Source organism: Haliotis rufescens, unplaced genomic scaffold, assembly GCF_023055435.1.
Source record: "Haliotis rufescens isolate VD_foot unplaced genomic scaffold, xgHalRufe1.0.p SCAF_5, whole genome shotgun sequence".
NCBI lineage: Eukaryota > Metazoa > Mollusca > Gastropoda > Lepetellida > Haliotidae > Haliotis > Haliotis rufescens.
In genome coordinates, this window is record NW_025964223.1 from 27,339,570 (window position 1) to 27,353,547 (window position 13,978).

A 13,978-nucleotide genomic window follows, 5' to 3' on the forward strand; every position below is an offset into this window, starting at 1 on the left:
GTTCATGGTATGTTAAGTTGTCCCATATATTTGTCGACAAACATGGACAATATAAAACAACGTGCGTACATGACGACATATAATAATCCAACATACGCTATTGTTTTTATTTACTGATGGTGCAAGATCAAAGGGTGGTCTCATGAAACAAGTATATTCGTTGTTTTAAATGTAGAAAGTTAAATATTAAAATGTAGATTTGCATGGTTGGGAGGTGCCAGGTGGAATGTCACACTTGCTGTAGTAACACGGTGATTCTGGACTTAATTCAGTGAACAAGTGTTCATAATTCACTTTAATATACTGCAGATGACGTGGGTTAATGTGTCATGTATGTACGTTTGAAAGTAATAACACAATAACTTGCATCAATGTTTTCAGTATTATTTCCTCTATGGAATCTCTTAGCATCATCCGTATTTTGTATTCCTATTATGTTCATAACGACCTGTTCCTGATGCTAGATATATAATTATGTTATTTTCGTTATCCTGTAATTATCCTAAAAGTCATAAGATTTCCGAGTCCCGTGATGGGATTAGAAAAACGGACCTTTTGATCAGTGGTCGGACGCCTTGTCCACGCCAGCAAATTTGAGATTTTACGAAATGACACTTGTACACTAGCCTATTGCCCTACTGGACATTACGTATGTTTGTGTGAAATAGATAACGGAGGTATAATTACTGTTTTTGCAACAAGGCACATTTTATTAATTAATAAAAAGATAATCAGTCTTAATACACGCCAAGGTACTTGGATCCCTCGACTTTGAATCCACCCTCCAACACTCTTGATGCTGCTGACTTTTGTTGATTTGGCTGCTGTCCACCAACAAACATCCGGATGTTCCCTGAAGAGGATTATCGTGATGGTTAATGAGAAGATAAACCCAAAATATTTTCAATGTAAACATTTGATACCTGTAAATCTCGGCCAACTTCTCCCTTTTCAGAAGCTGCAGAAAAGAAGTGGCTGTGAATGTAGGACATGGGACAACTTGTCCCCGTTCAGTAAACAGGCCTCCACCACACATTTCTTGCGTTAACTGTCCATCTGTGTTCAATGTTCGTTAGTCTTATACATGTGTATGCGTATACGTAGTTACGTATTTAGAAGTATTGTCCTTAATATAGTCTTGTACAAAAGATACTTGTACACAACGACTTTTTGAAAAGATAGTTCCAACACGTCGACTGTACACAAAAGCACGAGTGTACCTGCTGAAGAGTGAACATGGCTTGAATTGAACTACAAACAGTCAATTTGATAAAATATATGCTGGAGTGAATTTGGAACGCGAACCCAAACATATTTAGGTACTAAGATGCCTTAATGATGGACGAACACAATTGTCGTGGATGTTGTAAAAGTGTAACATTCCAGTTACTGTCGACTAAACCTAGCACGTTTACATCACGGGACGGTCATGTGCTGGCGAGGTCAAATACAGTCCCAGCTTACAATGGCTACGACTGACGTCTGAGGTCAGTTTCAAGCGGAAATTGACGATCGTGTTTAGAGTGCTGTAAATTTCATTCGAAACCAATCGCAATAGCTCTGCGGTTTCGTATTTTGAAAAAAAGAGGTTTCGAATCGAAGTTTGAAAATACAGTTGGTTTGTCTCCATTCTCCTATGACACAATAACAAAACAAACGCAAACGCATCGGTTGAACCTAACATTTTCAGTAGGTTGAAAGGGCGATTGAGGGATCCGTTGAGATCGCTTTTAATATGATCATATGTTTGCTTTATATGTTCAAACCTTTATGTTCACCATAACACTTGAACCGCTTCACTGAGACTGTTAACATTATCCAAACAAATCTAGAAGACATTAGGCGACTTCCGTAATGTTTTGTCCCAAAGGAAGTGTCATCATAAGTATTTGTTTGTCAGGTTTTACACCTGAAATATATTGCCACACTTGCTGAAACCGCAACACATTATTCATCAACTGGAAAGATAATATGTTTAGTATTTGAAATTGCCAAAATGGACGCGTTAAGCGAAATAAGGGCTTCTGAATAAATATTTTCTTTTATTGTAATACGGTCGTCAGAAAAACCATGTTGTAACATGTTTTCCATAAGTCTATAGCGGACTATTCACAATCCAGTATTTAATGTAGGTATCAAGGAACGATGGAAACTACTCATCCCAAAAGCGATCTTAAGTTGAGATTAAACATACAATGTACATGTATCACTCACCTGGTTCTATCACCCACCCCGAGTCGTCCACCCAGACAGCCATGCTCTCTGCTGACACCGTCATGTGAACTGCTTGGAGGCCTTTGGCAGCAATGGTGACACGTTCGAAGGCTACCAACTGTCGCTGTGGAACTGTCACATTGGCGTTGTCCCAGGATATATACATCTGAACAACCTGCAAAAGAGAACAATTTACTAAATAGTAACCATTCACAATTGTTTCTCGACACATGACCATATCATCGACTCACGCATCTCGAAGTCTTTAAAATAAATGTCAAACAGCAGCACGTATGTAAGTGTTAGTCTACAAACCCGAATATTACATGCGGTGAGGTGAAATGGAGATAATGTCGCGTTCAAGAAGCAAATGTGCGTGCGTGCGCGCGCGCGTACCATCTTTTTACGGCTTTTGGTATGATGCGGACATTTCCCCTTCCGTCTGTCATTCTTTCCACATGACCACGGAGGCGCTCAAGATATCACGAAAACCCAATCAGTTTTGAGTTGAATTGAAGTCTACTGATCCTGATTCTGGGCTTGTGCAGTGAAGGGCTCATGCGTTTCTCCGGCTGTTCTGTCTGTCTGCCCAGAAGTATAACGCAACAACCGCTCAGTATTTCTCAGCAACTTTTTATGAAAAGAGGAGTGTTGCCTTTTGTTTTTGAGGAATTCTAACCGTGGACTCATCTTTATTTGATTTCTGAAGCAGATAACATGCGATGGTGTTGGAGGGACTAACCCTCTGGAAATGACTTTTCTTTCATGCATCCTGTAGCTGTTCTTAATTTATATGTAACGAGAAGGTGCATCAGTTTTGAGAGAACCCCTCAACTATTCATAAACAATGAGTTAGGTGGTAGGTTTTCCCCTTGGTCTTGTATAATAGATGTGAATTTCAATACAAATCACATCATGGAGGGTTAACATAAATGGATGTAATAGCCTCTTGGTCTTGTTATAATACATTACACTAAAGATAAGACTCAAGTGGATCCTACTGACCTCGTCACCCTCATGTTTCCCTATGTTCTCCAGGAGAACGGAGACCTCGACATCTTGCCCTGCCTGTATGGTGTTGGGGTACTGTAGTTTGGAGTAGGAGAACTGGGTGTAGGAGAGGCCATAGCCGAAAGGGTACAATGGCTCGTCCTCGTAGTATCTGTACGTTCGCCCAGCCATCGAGTAATTTGTCATGGCTGGAAACTGTAATGAATCGACTTGAGCTTAAGATTGCCATTGAGGGGAATATTGGTGAACTGATTAAATGTTCTTTAACATCATGTAACCCCAAAACGATTATCCCCAAATAAACTAGTCACGATCTGAGAAAATTAGTGCCTGAAAGAATTAGAAACGACCCATGCTATCTCGTACAATGAGAAGAAATCAGCCATATCGCAGCGCCTGATTACCTGAGATACTTTGGACAAAATTCTGACGAGGACGCCTCAGGCACCTTTGCCAAATTTTGGTAGATAATGAACTTACTTTTTTATTTTGGTAAAACTAATCATAATGTGTGTCTGGGTGAAACTGTCAGGTATTCACGTTGATGACCAGTGCTGGAACCTTTGGGCGGAGGCAGCATATTGACAGTGTTAATGTAACACGGTCAACAGTCCAGAAACTGAAATTTTACTCACTCCATCAAGGCTCTTAGGCCATGTGTAGGGCAGTCTGGCAGCGGGAACAGAGCCCGGCCCATCCATGGTGAGCACACGGCGCAGAGCTTCTCCTGTAGCCTGAGCAGGGAAGAAACATTCCAAGATGGCGGCAACCTGTGGATTGGCATCCGCCATGGTAATGTTCAGAGGCCCGGCATTGAACAGCAGAAGGACGATTGGCGTATTTGCGCCTGTAAGAATCAGGAGTGATATATTCATGGCAATTGTACGTTGATAGTTTTCACTTTATTTCACACTGTAAAACAGATAAAAACATCCTGTAAAGCTTTGTACAGTATAATATTGAGCTATATCAACACAATATTGGATATTGCTAAAATGTTCGTGTACAGATAAGGTTTTCCCTTTTTGTGAATGCAAAACATTAAAGTATCATAATAATGAAAATACGCTCATTATATGCTCAAAATGCCCCACAAAGGTTGTTCAGAACGATTTCAGGAAATGATATGGTTCGGTCTCAGCTTCGAAACATGCAATTGGTTCCTGTGAATGAAGGACAAGAACAACGTTATCTCTATTTTACAACATTATATTTCAACTTCCAGCATGCCCATTTATTGCTGGTAAAACATGATAACACTTACTGAATTTGAGTGAATCTAGTAATAGTTCGGCTTGTCCTGAAGGAAGTTCAATATCTGGTCTGTCACGTGCTTCACTTTCGATCTCTTGCCCTTGCAATATGGATTCATAGTGTAATTATTAAAACTTGGGATGCGTAACATGACGAAGGACAAACATTGATTTTAGATAGGTAAGTGGTAGATCAAATATGTTATACAAATATTGCCATGCTGTTTACCTTTATTTTCTGAGATTTTTAGAGTTATTGAAAATATCTGGGAAATATCCTACTTGTTCGTGGACGTTTAGTGAGACTTTTTTGAGAAAATGGTAGCATTCTGATATATTGACAAGTTGTAGACCAGGGTGCCATTGTACAAAACAACCTTAGCGCTAAGGTTACCTTATATCCTTAGTGTTAACCTTAGGCCTTTAAAAGGTTGACCCCCAGTTGCATGAAACTACCTTACGCTAAGGTAGCCTTAGTTAAGGTGAAAATTGTAAGGTTGGTCAGACCCAACCTTAGCCAGCTAAGGTTGATACTTTATTGAATTTCAACATGGCTACTTTCTTGTTGATGTGTGAGGAATGATAGATACACAAATTTGATCTCATTTACAAAGTAACGATGCTGCATCAGCAAGGTTGAATGTATGGTAAAACTTACTTTGCGGCTATTGCATCCCACTCCCTCATTTGGGATTGATTGGTGATTGTTGAAGAAAATGCGCCGAATAAAACATGGCTGCGACACTTGACTTCATCGGCCAAGAGTGTCAGCTCACTTGATGTAAAGTTTGATTGCCGACACCGTTTCTGTGCACTGGTAGACGGCTGTGTCATGTTGAAGTAGCAATATTAGTCGTCTGCAGATGCGAGCAGGGGAGATAACTCTCAACCGTAACTACGGGCATAATTGAGTCTCCCACACTAAAGAGTTCAACCTTAGTTTAAGGTTGCCGCTAAGTATCCTGTCCAAGTTAAGGTCGTCCAAAGGTAGTTTTGTGCAACGGGCGTAACGTTTTGATAAGGTTACCTTATGATTAACCTTAGTAACTAAGTTCAACCTTAGTAAAGGTTGTTTTGTACAACGGCACCCAGAAAAATTTGAAAGGTAGTTTGCAAAAGAAATTAGGATCGGAAATAAGGCATGAGGTGAAATCCTGTAAACAAAATACAAGAAAATAGATAATGTTCACATTCATGTGAATCTGTCACAGTAGGCAAGTTAAAGTGAAGGTTGCACTTCGACAATTTATTGACTAGAGTTATCTATTCCTAAATAGGTATTCATCTAAAATAAAGCAATTATTACAGATAGATTACAGCGACCAACAAGTGTATTTAAACAACTGTATAAACTGCCATGGAATCCTGTCTTCAGATATGCAGCAAAGCTATATGGAGCAACTGACTGTCAGATCCTCGGCATATTACAAATGTAGTTTAAAATATACTAATTGCATTGCGGTTTTTATTATAATAAAGACAATCGTCAAAGAAAGACATGATACTGGCTCTGCGGCATACCCGTTCCCAGGCAGATGAACACTAAGTCTTTCCCAGACACAGCTTCTTGAACAGAGGAAGAGTTGTAGTTCGTGCAGGAAGTGTTTGAGCAGCCAGCGCCATATTGGACATTTGAGGACAACTGTTTGATGCCATCCAGGGCAGTCATGGTAAACCGGGGATCAGAGTCGGGGGCGTAGTCGCCAAATATGTTGATTTTGTCGTTGGCGATTGGACCAACCACCTCAAAGAGAATAGGAATTACGGTTAATGATATAATATCTTTGGGAAAATGACAAAACAGTTCTGAATATATTGTAACAAATTATGATTTGACCATCAGAATGTAATACTGTAACAAAATATTTTTGCAAATAAGGTAAAACCCATGGCCCTTTCATTGTAAAAAGTACAGCAAAATTTCGCATTCATTGATGTACTGGTGAATATTCAATCCAAAGGCACTGATCCTTTTGATATTTCACACTGGAACTTTTAGCTGATCACACGTATTTGTTCTGCCCACTGTAAGAAAAGAAAGATTGTGTCAGGCATATACATACATGTATACCGCATACAAGACCTTACCCCAATAGAATTATATTTCTTTGTCAAAGGGAGGAAGTTGTTCGCGTTCTTCAGCAAGACATAGGATTTCATCGCTGCTTCAACTGCCAGGGCTCTATGGGCCTCACTCTCGATGACAGACATGTTCAGCTTAGTGTACGGGTTCGTTTCCGGTGGATCAAACTCTCCAAGCCTCATTCTGGTATAAAACAATGGTTTCACTCTCTCCCGAATCAAATCTTCCGTCAGCTTGCCTTGTTTAACTGCTTCAGCTGTTGACAGAGGGGTTGGAGCTTATGCAGAAGTGTCGTTGTCATGTAGGTTGATACATGTACAGATATGGACAGAACACTGTGTAATGAAGTGATTGCTGAAATGAGTCTATTCCACATTGCAGGAGCCCGGTCCTATCGATGACCTCTTAATCAGTTTGTGCCATGGACGGCTACACTAGTGCACTGCTTGGCTCTATAATTCTTGTTAGAAAATACATTTGCAAAGACAATTTTTTTGTCTGTGTTTACGCTCAATAAAGTATTCAAAACTGTGAGGGACTATTCTCTTTACTAGACGTTTTCAGCAACCAGACATAAGACAATGACATTGTATTTCTAAGTTATTTCCTGTTGTATTTTGTAACCACAATGTCACAATTCCTCCAAAGTAGATAGGAAAAGGAAAAAAATTAACTGATCCAAAGTCGATGCATAATCCGAAACGCGAGTGTCCACAACAACATTTCTGTATATTTCTGTATAAATCATAAACTATTTTACCCACATCTATTTGTAACGACAATCCTTTTTCTTATACATGCGTCTAAGACCGACACCGGATAGAAAATATTTCTCAATTTCAATCCTGGTTGGGGATTCGGGTCGCATTCGACAGGTCACATTCTTGAATACACCCATGTAAATCCAGGGATGCACAGTGGTCTTCATCAATCAAATCAAGAGACGAACGCAACTGAACAGTGCGTATTATTGTTAAAAGGTAGTCTCAATATTTTGAAATGTGGTATATTTGATACATTATCAAACAGTATATGTACTTTGAAATACGTGCAACTGGAAATAAAATCCCGAAACAGTTACGATTATACAAGGCGGAACTTCTACCTACTGATTAGGGAGAAGTAGGGATGAGGAAGATTCTCAGATAATTCCAGATTAACACCAGCGTTCACCGATGCTGCAGCTATGTCTACTCCGTTGTCTAGGTAGTGGTGTGTTGTCTTTATTCTCTCTATGGCTCCTTGGTCGCTGACGACGTAGCCAGTGAAGTTCCATTCGTTCCTGAGAACATCTGTCAGGAGCAGGGCGTTGGCACATGCTGGCGTGCCGTTGAAGCTAAAACATAGGACCCCCTTCTTCAACACATTCACTGATACTTCCATTCACCACTTGGCTAGTGTACACCAAGGAATATGATTAATTATAATTAATGAAGATTATAGAAACTGTAGCACAAATATCATTAATGTTGTGATACAAAGTTTAGTTGTGACATTTGTAGTTTTAATTATTTCATTTTCTTGTGACTTAAGGTACAGCAGTATCCGGAGCAGTGTTGCACCTGTTGTAGCTGCACATGATGTTGTAAGTCCCAGCCTTGACGCAGGCACGAAACGCTGGCAGGAATGTTGTACGCCAGTCTCGTACTGATACCTATACAAAGAGAAGGCAGATACAATTCTGTCAACTTAATATACACTCTTCAAAAAAGAAACGTACAGCTAGTACGTAGTTCATTGAATCTGACTACCAAAAAAAATCTGGTATAAAAATTGGATATGTTATTTGAAAATGTTGGTGGCCCGATATTCGACAAACGGTGGGTCAAAACGCAGGCATTGTCGATTTGCAATGTCTTACGCGGCATTGTTTTTACACTTATTCAAAGATGTCATGGAGGAAAACAGCAAAGCAAAATGCACTTGCAAGTTATGGCATTCGTAACTCGTGGGAGTGGCTATAAAAAGGCAAGCATAAGCTAATAATTTGTCATTCAATTGTCAACACTTTTCAAGTACGAAAATGCCGAGACTCAGCGCTGCCGATCGGAACATCGCCACAGGACGTATCCAAAGAGGGGAATAGCAGTCTTCTGTTCCACGCCACTTCAACGTCCACCACAGCACCATTTACCGCCTTCGGGCCCGATACACACAGTTCAATTCCACTGCAGACCGTTCGACAACCGGCCGACCAAGAGTTACCACCTCTGCACAGGATCGCTACATTCGACTGCTCCACCTACGTTATCGCATCCCCGGTTTGAGGAGGATATCGGACCAGACTGTCAGGAACCATCATCGCGAGGTTGGAATCCGACCCAGAAGACCAGTTATCGTCCCTGTTTGGCAACAGATCCATCGACAGCGACGCTTGCGTTGGTGCCATACCTTAATGCCTTGGAATTTGACAAACTGGAGACGATGGTGGTTTAGCGATGAGTCACGATTTCTTCTTCACCGGCGAGATGGAAGACAACGTGTTTATCTTCGTCGAAATGAGCGTTTTGCCCCACATTGTGTACGTGAATACGACAAATTCGGTGGCATGGTGTGAGGGACCATATCCTGCACCACGAGACCTGATTTGGTTGTGGTTCAGGGAAATTTGACAGCAAATCGCTACATGAATCAAATTCTTCAACCTCACCTTCTTCTAATCATTGACCGCCAGAGGGAGCTGTTTGAACAGGACAATGCTCCACCGCACACAGCTCGCGTCACGGTAGACTACCCTCATAATGCCAACATCAACGTCTTGCCCTGGCCGTCGAGATCTCCACATCTCAACCCAATCGAACACCTCTGGGATGAACTCGATCGCTGTGTACGTCAACGTCAGAACACGCCGCAGGCACTCCCACAACTGGCCAACACGTTACAAGCAGAATGGCGCAGAATTCCGCAGGAAAGAATTCGTTCACTTATCCCTTCAGTACCGAGGAGATGCAGAACCGTGATTGCTGTCCGGGGCGATCACACGAGATACTGAGTTCATCCCAACCTTATGGCCTTGTGTTCATGTGACATGACAATGAACATTTTTCAATGCCTTTGTACAACGACAACATGTGTAGGCGCTGTAGTTTACTTTCCACACATCATTCACCTTAATTACTTTGCTGTTATACCCCTAGAATACACCTGGTATCATCTAAGAACACATCGGAACAGGTAACATAAAACTGCCCACTGGCCCATTTCTTGTAGCATACAAAGTTCTCAAACTGAGGATGTTCTCTTAGTTGTACATAGTTGCTGGTTTGTGTTTGAAACCAATTCGACCTTGGTTTTATAACACCTTACCTGGTGCTCGTATGAAATGAAATCATCGTCGCGTTTGCCTTCACTCACTCATTATATATAATTACGTTTACACACTTCATTCACTAATATAAATCTTTGAAACAGTCACATACATCAAGGAAGTTACCAAGACTGTCAGCTTTATTCAATGATAGAGTTGTCGAATAGTAAGGCCACTTCTTTAAAAAACTTGTTAATGGATTTTTTCTACAAACTTTCAGAGTAGGTGGTCGAAATAAAAATAAGATAAAAATTACAAAATACAAAATATTAATTTTCGCAATGTGTGACTCTTTCTTGTTTGATGTCAGGTAGGAGTGCATCCTTCAAAGACTCACGCATGCAATCATCACTAAAGTCAATAGCAATGTTTGGAGTTTATGGTTCTTGTGATGGTTTCGGGAACCGATATGGATCTGAATCTAGATTTAGATGATCTATAAACTCATTATGCTTGCTTTTTTTCATTTGGGGCAGTTACCTTGATGTTTAACGTAGCAGCAATAAAAAATGTTGCTAGATATCTATGTTTTGCGAGACGTATGGTCGGTGGATTTGTGAACCGATCTATGAAACAAAATCGCCTAAGATATTTACCCACAATGATACTCGTTGAACGTCATTACTGCAAAGTGTACACTATATGTTACATTAATGAGAGAGTCGGGACATTAATCCTTGTGTCAGACGGGGTGTATAATGCCTGTAATACTGTCTTCGTTTAACAGATAAGATATCCAGTGTATAAATAGTATACATATCAGGGTCACTGTACTATATTTAGCTTGAAACATCTGAAACAACGTACAGCTAACAAAGGCCAAACAAACGACACGCTCAGTTTTCATTAGCTTGGAACATATGTTATATTTTAGTAGGGTTAAAGAATGCGCTGTACATTATTACAAAATATCACAAATGTGTCTCGTCTCGTGTGGCAATGAGAATAATACATTTCGCATAGCATCGACTTTGCTGTCGAAATTGGAGCATGACTTTTTAATGGCATTTTTACTTCACGTTGTGTTCATGATTGAACACACGCTTCATATGATAAAGCTTTGTGGTCCCTTCAGTAGACGTTTGTAAAAAACAATGATACATACCACGGCTGAAAAATTATGTCTAGGTACGGGGATGCTGTCTGGTCCACCGTAGGCGTCGAGGACTTTACAACCGGAATTAGTTCTGATGAAGCGTGAGTCTTTACCTTGCAGGCCTTTCACAGACATGGCGGCAAAAACACCAGACATGTACGGATCTTCTCCAAAAACCTCCTGATTTCAGTAAGCAGTTTTGTTTATATGACATTAACAGTTCGATGCAAAAGAGTGCTAAACTTTGACATCTCATAAACCGGAACCTCTGGGGACTATTATATATAATTATCCATATCGAATTTTAGTAACAAGGTTTTACTGTTTGGCATTTTCATCATTCTAAAGTGATAAAAGGATCGCAACACATTTATGTTCGTTTCTTGTCGCACTCAGCAATATTCCAGCTATAAGACGGCAATCTGTAAATAATTGAGCCTGGCGAGACAATGATTGATATCATGAGCATCGATCAACACAATTGGGATATGATGACATACATCTTCCAACTCAGCGAGCCTGACCACCCGATACCGTTAGTCGCCTTTTACGACTAGCATATACTAACTCGGAACTTTATTTTATTCGCTTGCGCTTTATTTATTTGTGAAGTGTTAACTTCGTTAATTTGTTCCCGGTACCTGTATGAACATTCTCCATGCTTTTACTTTCTTTCGGAAATATTCTTGTAGTTTCATCTTTAAAATCTCGGCGGAATAACCAAATAACATCCTGAAAAGCTATCTCAGAGTCAATCATGTCCTTGGCCATCCATAATTTCATCTGAATAAAACATATTTACACACTTATAGTTATAACGATGCAAAGATGAAAGAGTGTGACCTGGTTTCGTCCCCATCTTGGGTCCCTCATGATGTTCATGAAGGGGCTGAAGCAGCTTATGCCTTTGTGGTCGCCGTACTGCTTTTTGCTGATGAAGTCGTTATATTTAGCACGCACTTCAACACTAGTGGCCTCCGCAACCCGGTATATAAGGTCCTTGCTGTGAAAAATACACCCCTGCAATGGTCACGTCTTGTGAAAGTGTCTTGTGACTATACACGCACTCACGGACACACGCGCTCACGCAACACATTCACAGATGGCAAATGCCAAACATCAAACAATAATTGAAACATCACTGTACATCGAATTTAAAGCTGTCTGTTCCACGGCGTCATCAGGTACTTAGGAACGTGTATCCGTTATTGCAGGGGCATTCATAGTCCCCATACACAAATAGTTCTAGTACATATGGGGTTAAATCCCATCTGGGATTCGAACCCACACTCTCAGATTGAGGCACCTAATCTCCAGCACACAAAGTCAGCGATCTGACCCACACAGCAACCGTGTGCTGGCGATTACAAAAGGGCTAAGAAATTGGACTCCTGATTAAAATATCTTTTAACAAAAGTCTTATCTATGATGAGGTGTCTGACAAAAACGTTTTAAATAATTCAAACACGGTTCATTGTTGCATAGTCAAAAGCAGGTCATTGTATAAAAGCTGGTCTGTGTCTTTTTACTCGTCTTTTCTTTCCTTTCCTTCATGGAAACAATAATTGTGTTAAGTGGTCATCAATGGAAAATTTAATCCACCCAATCAGATCCCTACCTGAAGGCAGCTGCTAACCCTAGAGCTTGGGGAAAGGATGTGGCATTCCCCGCCCCCACGTCTCCCCTCAGACATTCCGTGTTCCAGGAGTAGGGGCCGATACCTAGACGAGGGATAGCGGGAGCAGGTCCTCCAAAATTACCATGTCCCCCTCGGGCCATCTGTTCTTGCATCTCCTCCAGGGTGAGGCGCCCGACTAGGTCCTCTACCCTCACATCCCACGGTAGGGATGTATTTCTGAAGGGATAATCCCCCAGTGCAAGGAGACATTGGAGGATGAACACATATGCATATAGGACACCGCACATGCTAACACTTGTCTACTTTTTACAGCTGTCCAGTTTGAACTGAGACTACAAAGCAACTATCAGATAAGCAGCATACATTACCTTGACACTGACCTCTAGCACCATGTTCCTAAAGGATGACAGGGTATGGTAAGAAATAAATCATGTCAAAAGAGGCCAAGAATATCAACGTTAAAGTTTCAATGGCGGTTCATTGGCAGTATTTAAAGGAACAAAGTTTCATGATTGTATATACATATTTATTGCTCCTTAGGTGACAGTACACCACCAATCAAAGATCAGTAGACAAACTATCTGTAATAGCACCGATGTAAAATTACTATGACAATGTTTGCAGAAAAATAACTTAGTCTAGCAGTCTTTTGTCACGATGTCTACAGCCTGTCACCCCAACCAGATCCCATGTTGATTTCACGTTACAGGCTGCGATGAAACTCCCGATGTACCTAGGGGTGGTTATGAATCACTTCTTGATGTCTGTTACGTTTTTGTCTACCTGTGACCCCTTTTCAGAAAGGCCTAAAAGCTGGCCTATTTACCCACTTGAGCACCGATTATATGTTTTAGATTAGATACATCATATTTATACATTTGACACCTCGTGCTAAGGAACTCGATTCCAAATTAAAATAAGCAATATCTAATCTATAATGAAACCACCTCAAGTTTCCAAACACAGCAGGCTTATCATTCAACTAACATGTGTTTTTTTAGTCATCTTTGACAATTTGACGTGTAACAGTCCAGTGACTTGCTGATTATTGACTTCAAATATCGAGTGAAGGAATTGCAGCGTAAAAGTTCAAGTTTAGTAGATTTTCCTCTGATCTAGTCTTTTGAACAGAATGGTGACCAGGGTTCCGTTGTACAAGACAGTCTTAGCGCTAAAATGAACGTAAGTCCCATACCTTAACTTAGACTTACGACAGTCGTAACGCTAAGGTTGTTTTGTACAACGTTTATTATTTGTAAATAATAATTCTTCTTACAGATATACGTGGCAAAAATGTGTCTAGGGATCACTGATCTCGCCCCTTATTTCGCCTAACGGTTTTAGACGCAGTATTGCACCTGTTATATACTTATTA

The 13,978-nt window shown here is 40.5% G+C and overlaps 1 protein-coding gene across 1 annotated transcript; it reads right to left on the minus strand.

Moving 5' to 3' along the window:
- Positions 1–683: 683 nt before the first annotated feature.
- Positions 684–13,074, minus strand: LOC124110470 (beta-D-xylosidase 1-like). The gene is made up of 12 exons (XM_046469852.2): positions 12,583–13,074; positions 11,808–11,967; positions 10,974–11,144; positions 8,124–8,215; positions 7,671–7,897; positions 6,567–6,817; positions 6,000–6,222; positions 4,490–4,579; positions 3,861–4,072; positions 3,220–3,420; positions 2,215–2,389; positions 684–853 (listed from the first exon to the last, which is right to left on the minus strand). The coding sequence occupies exons 1-12, from the start codon at positions 12,888–12,890 to the stop codon at positions 738–740; spliced, it is 2,226 nt and encodes a 741-aa protein (XP_046325808.1). The 5' UTR covers positions 12,891–13,074; the 3' UTR covers positions 684–737.
- Positions 13,075–13,978: the final 904 nt, after the last annotated feature.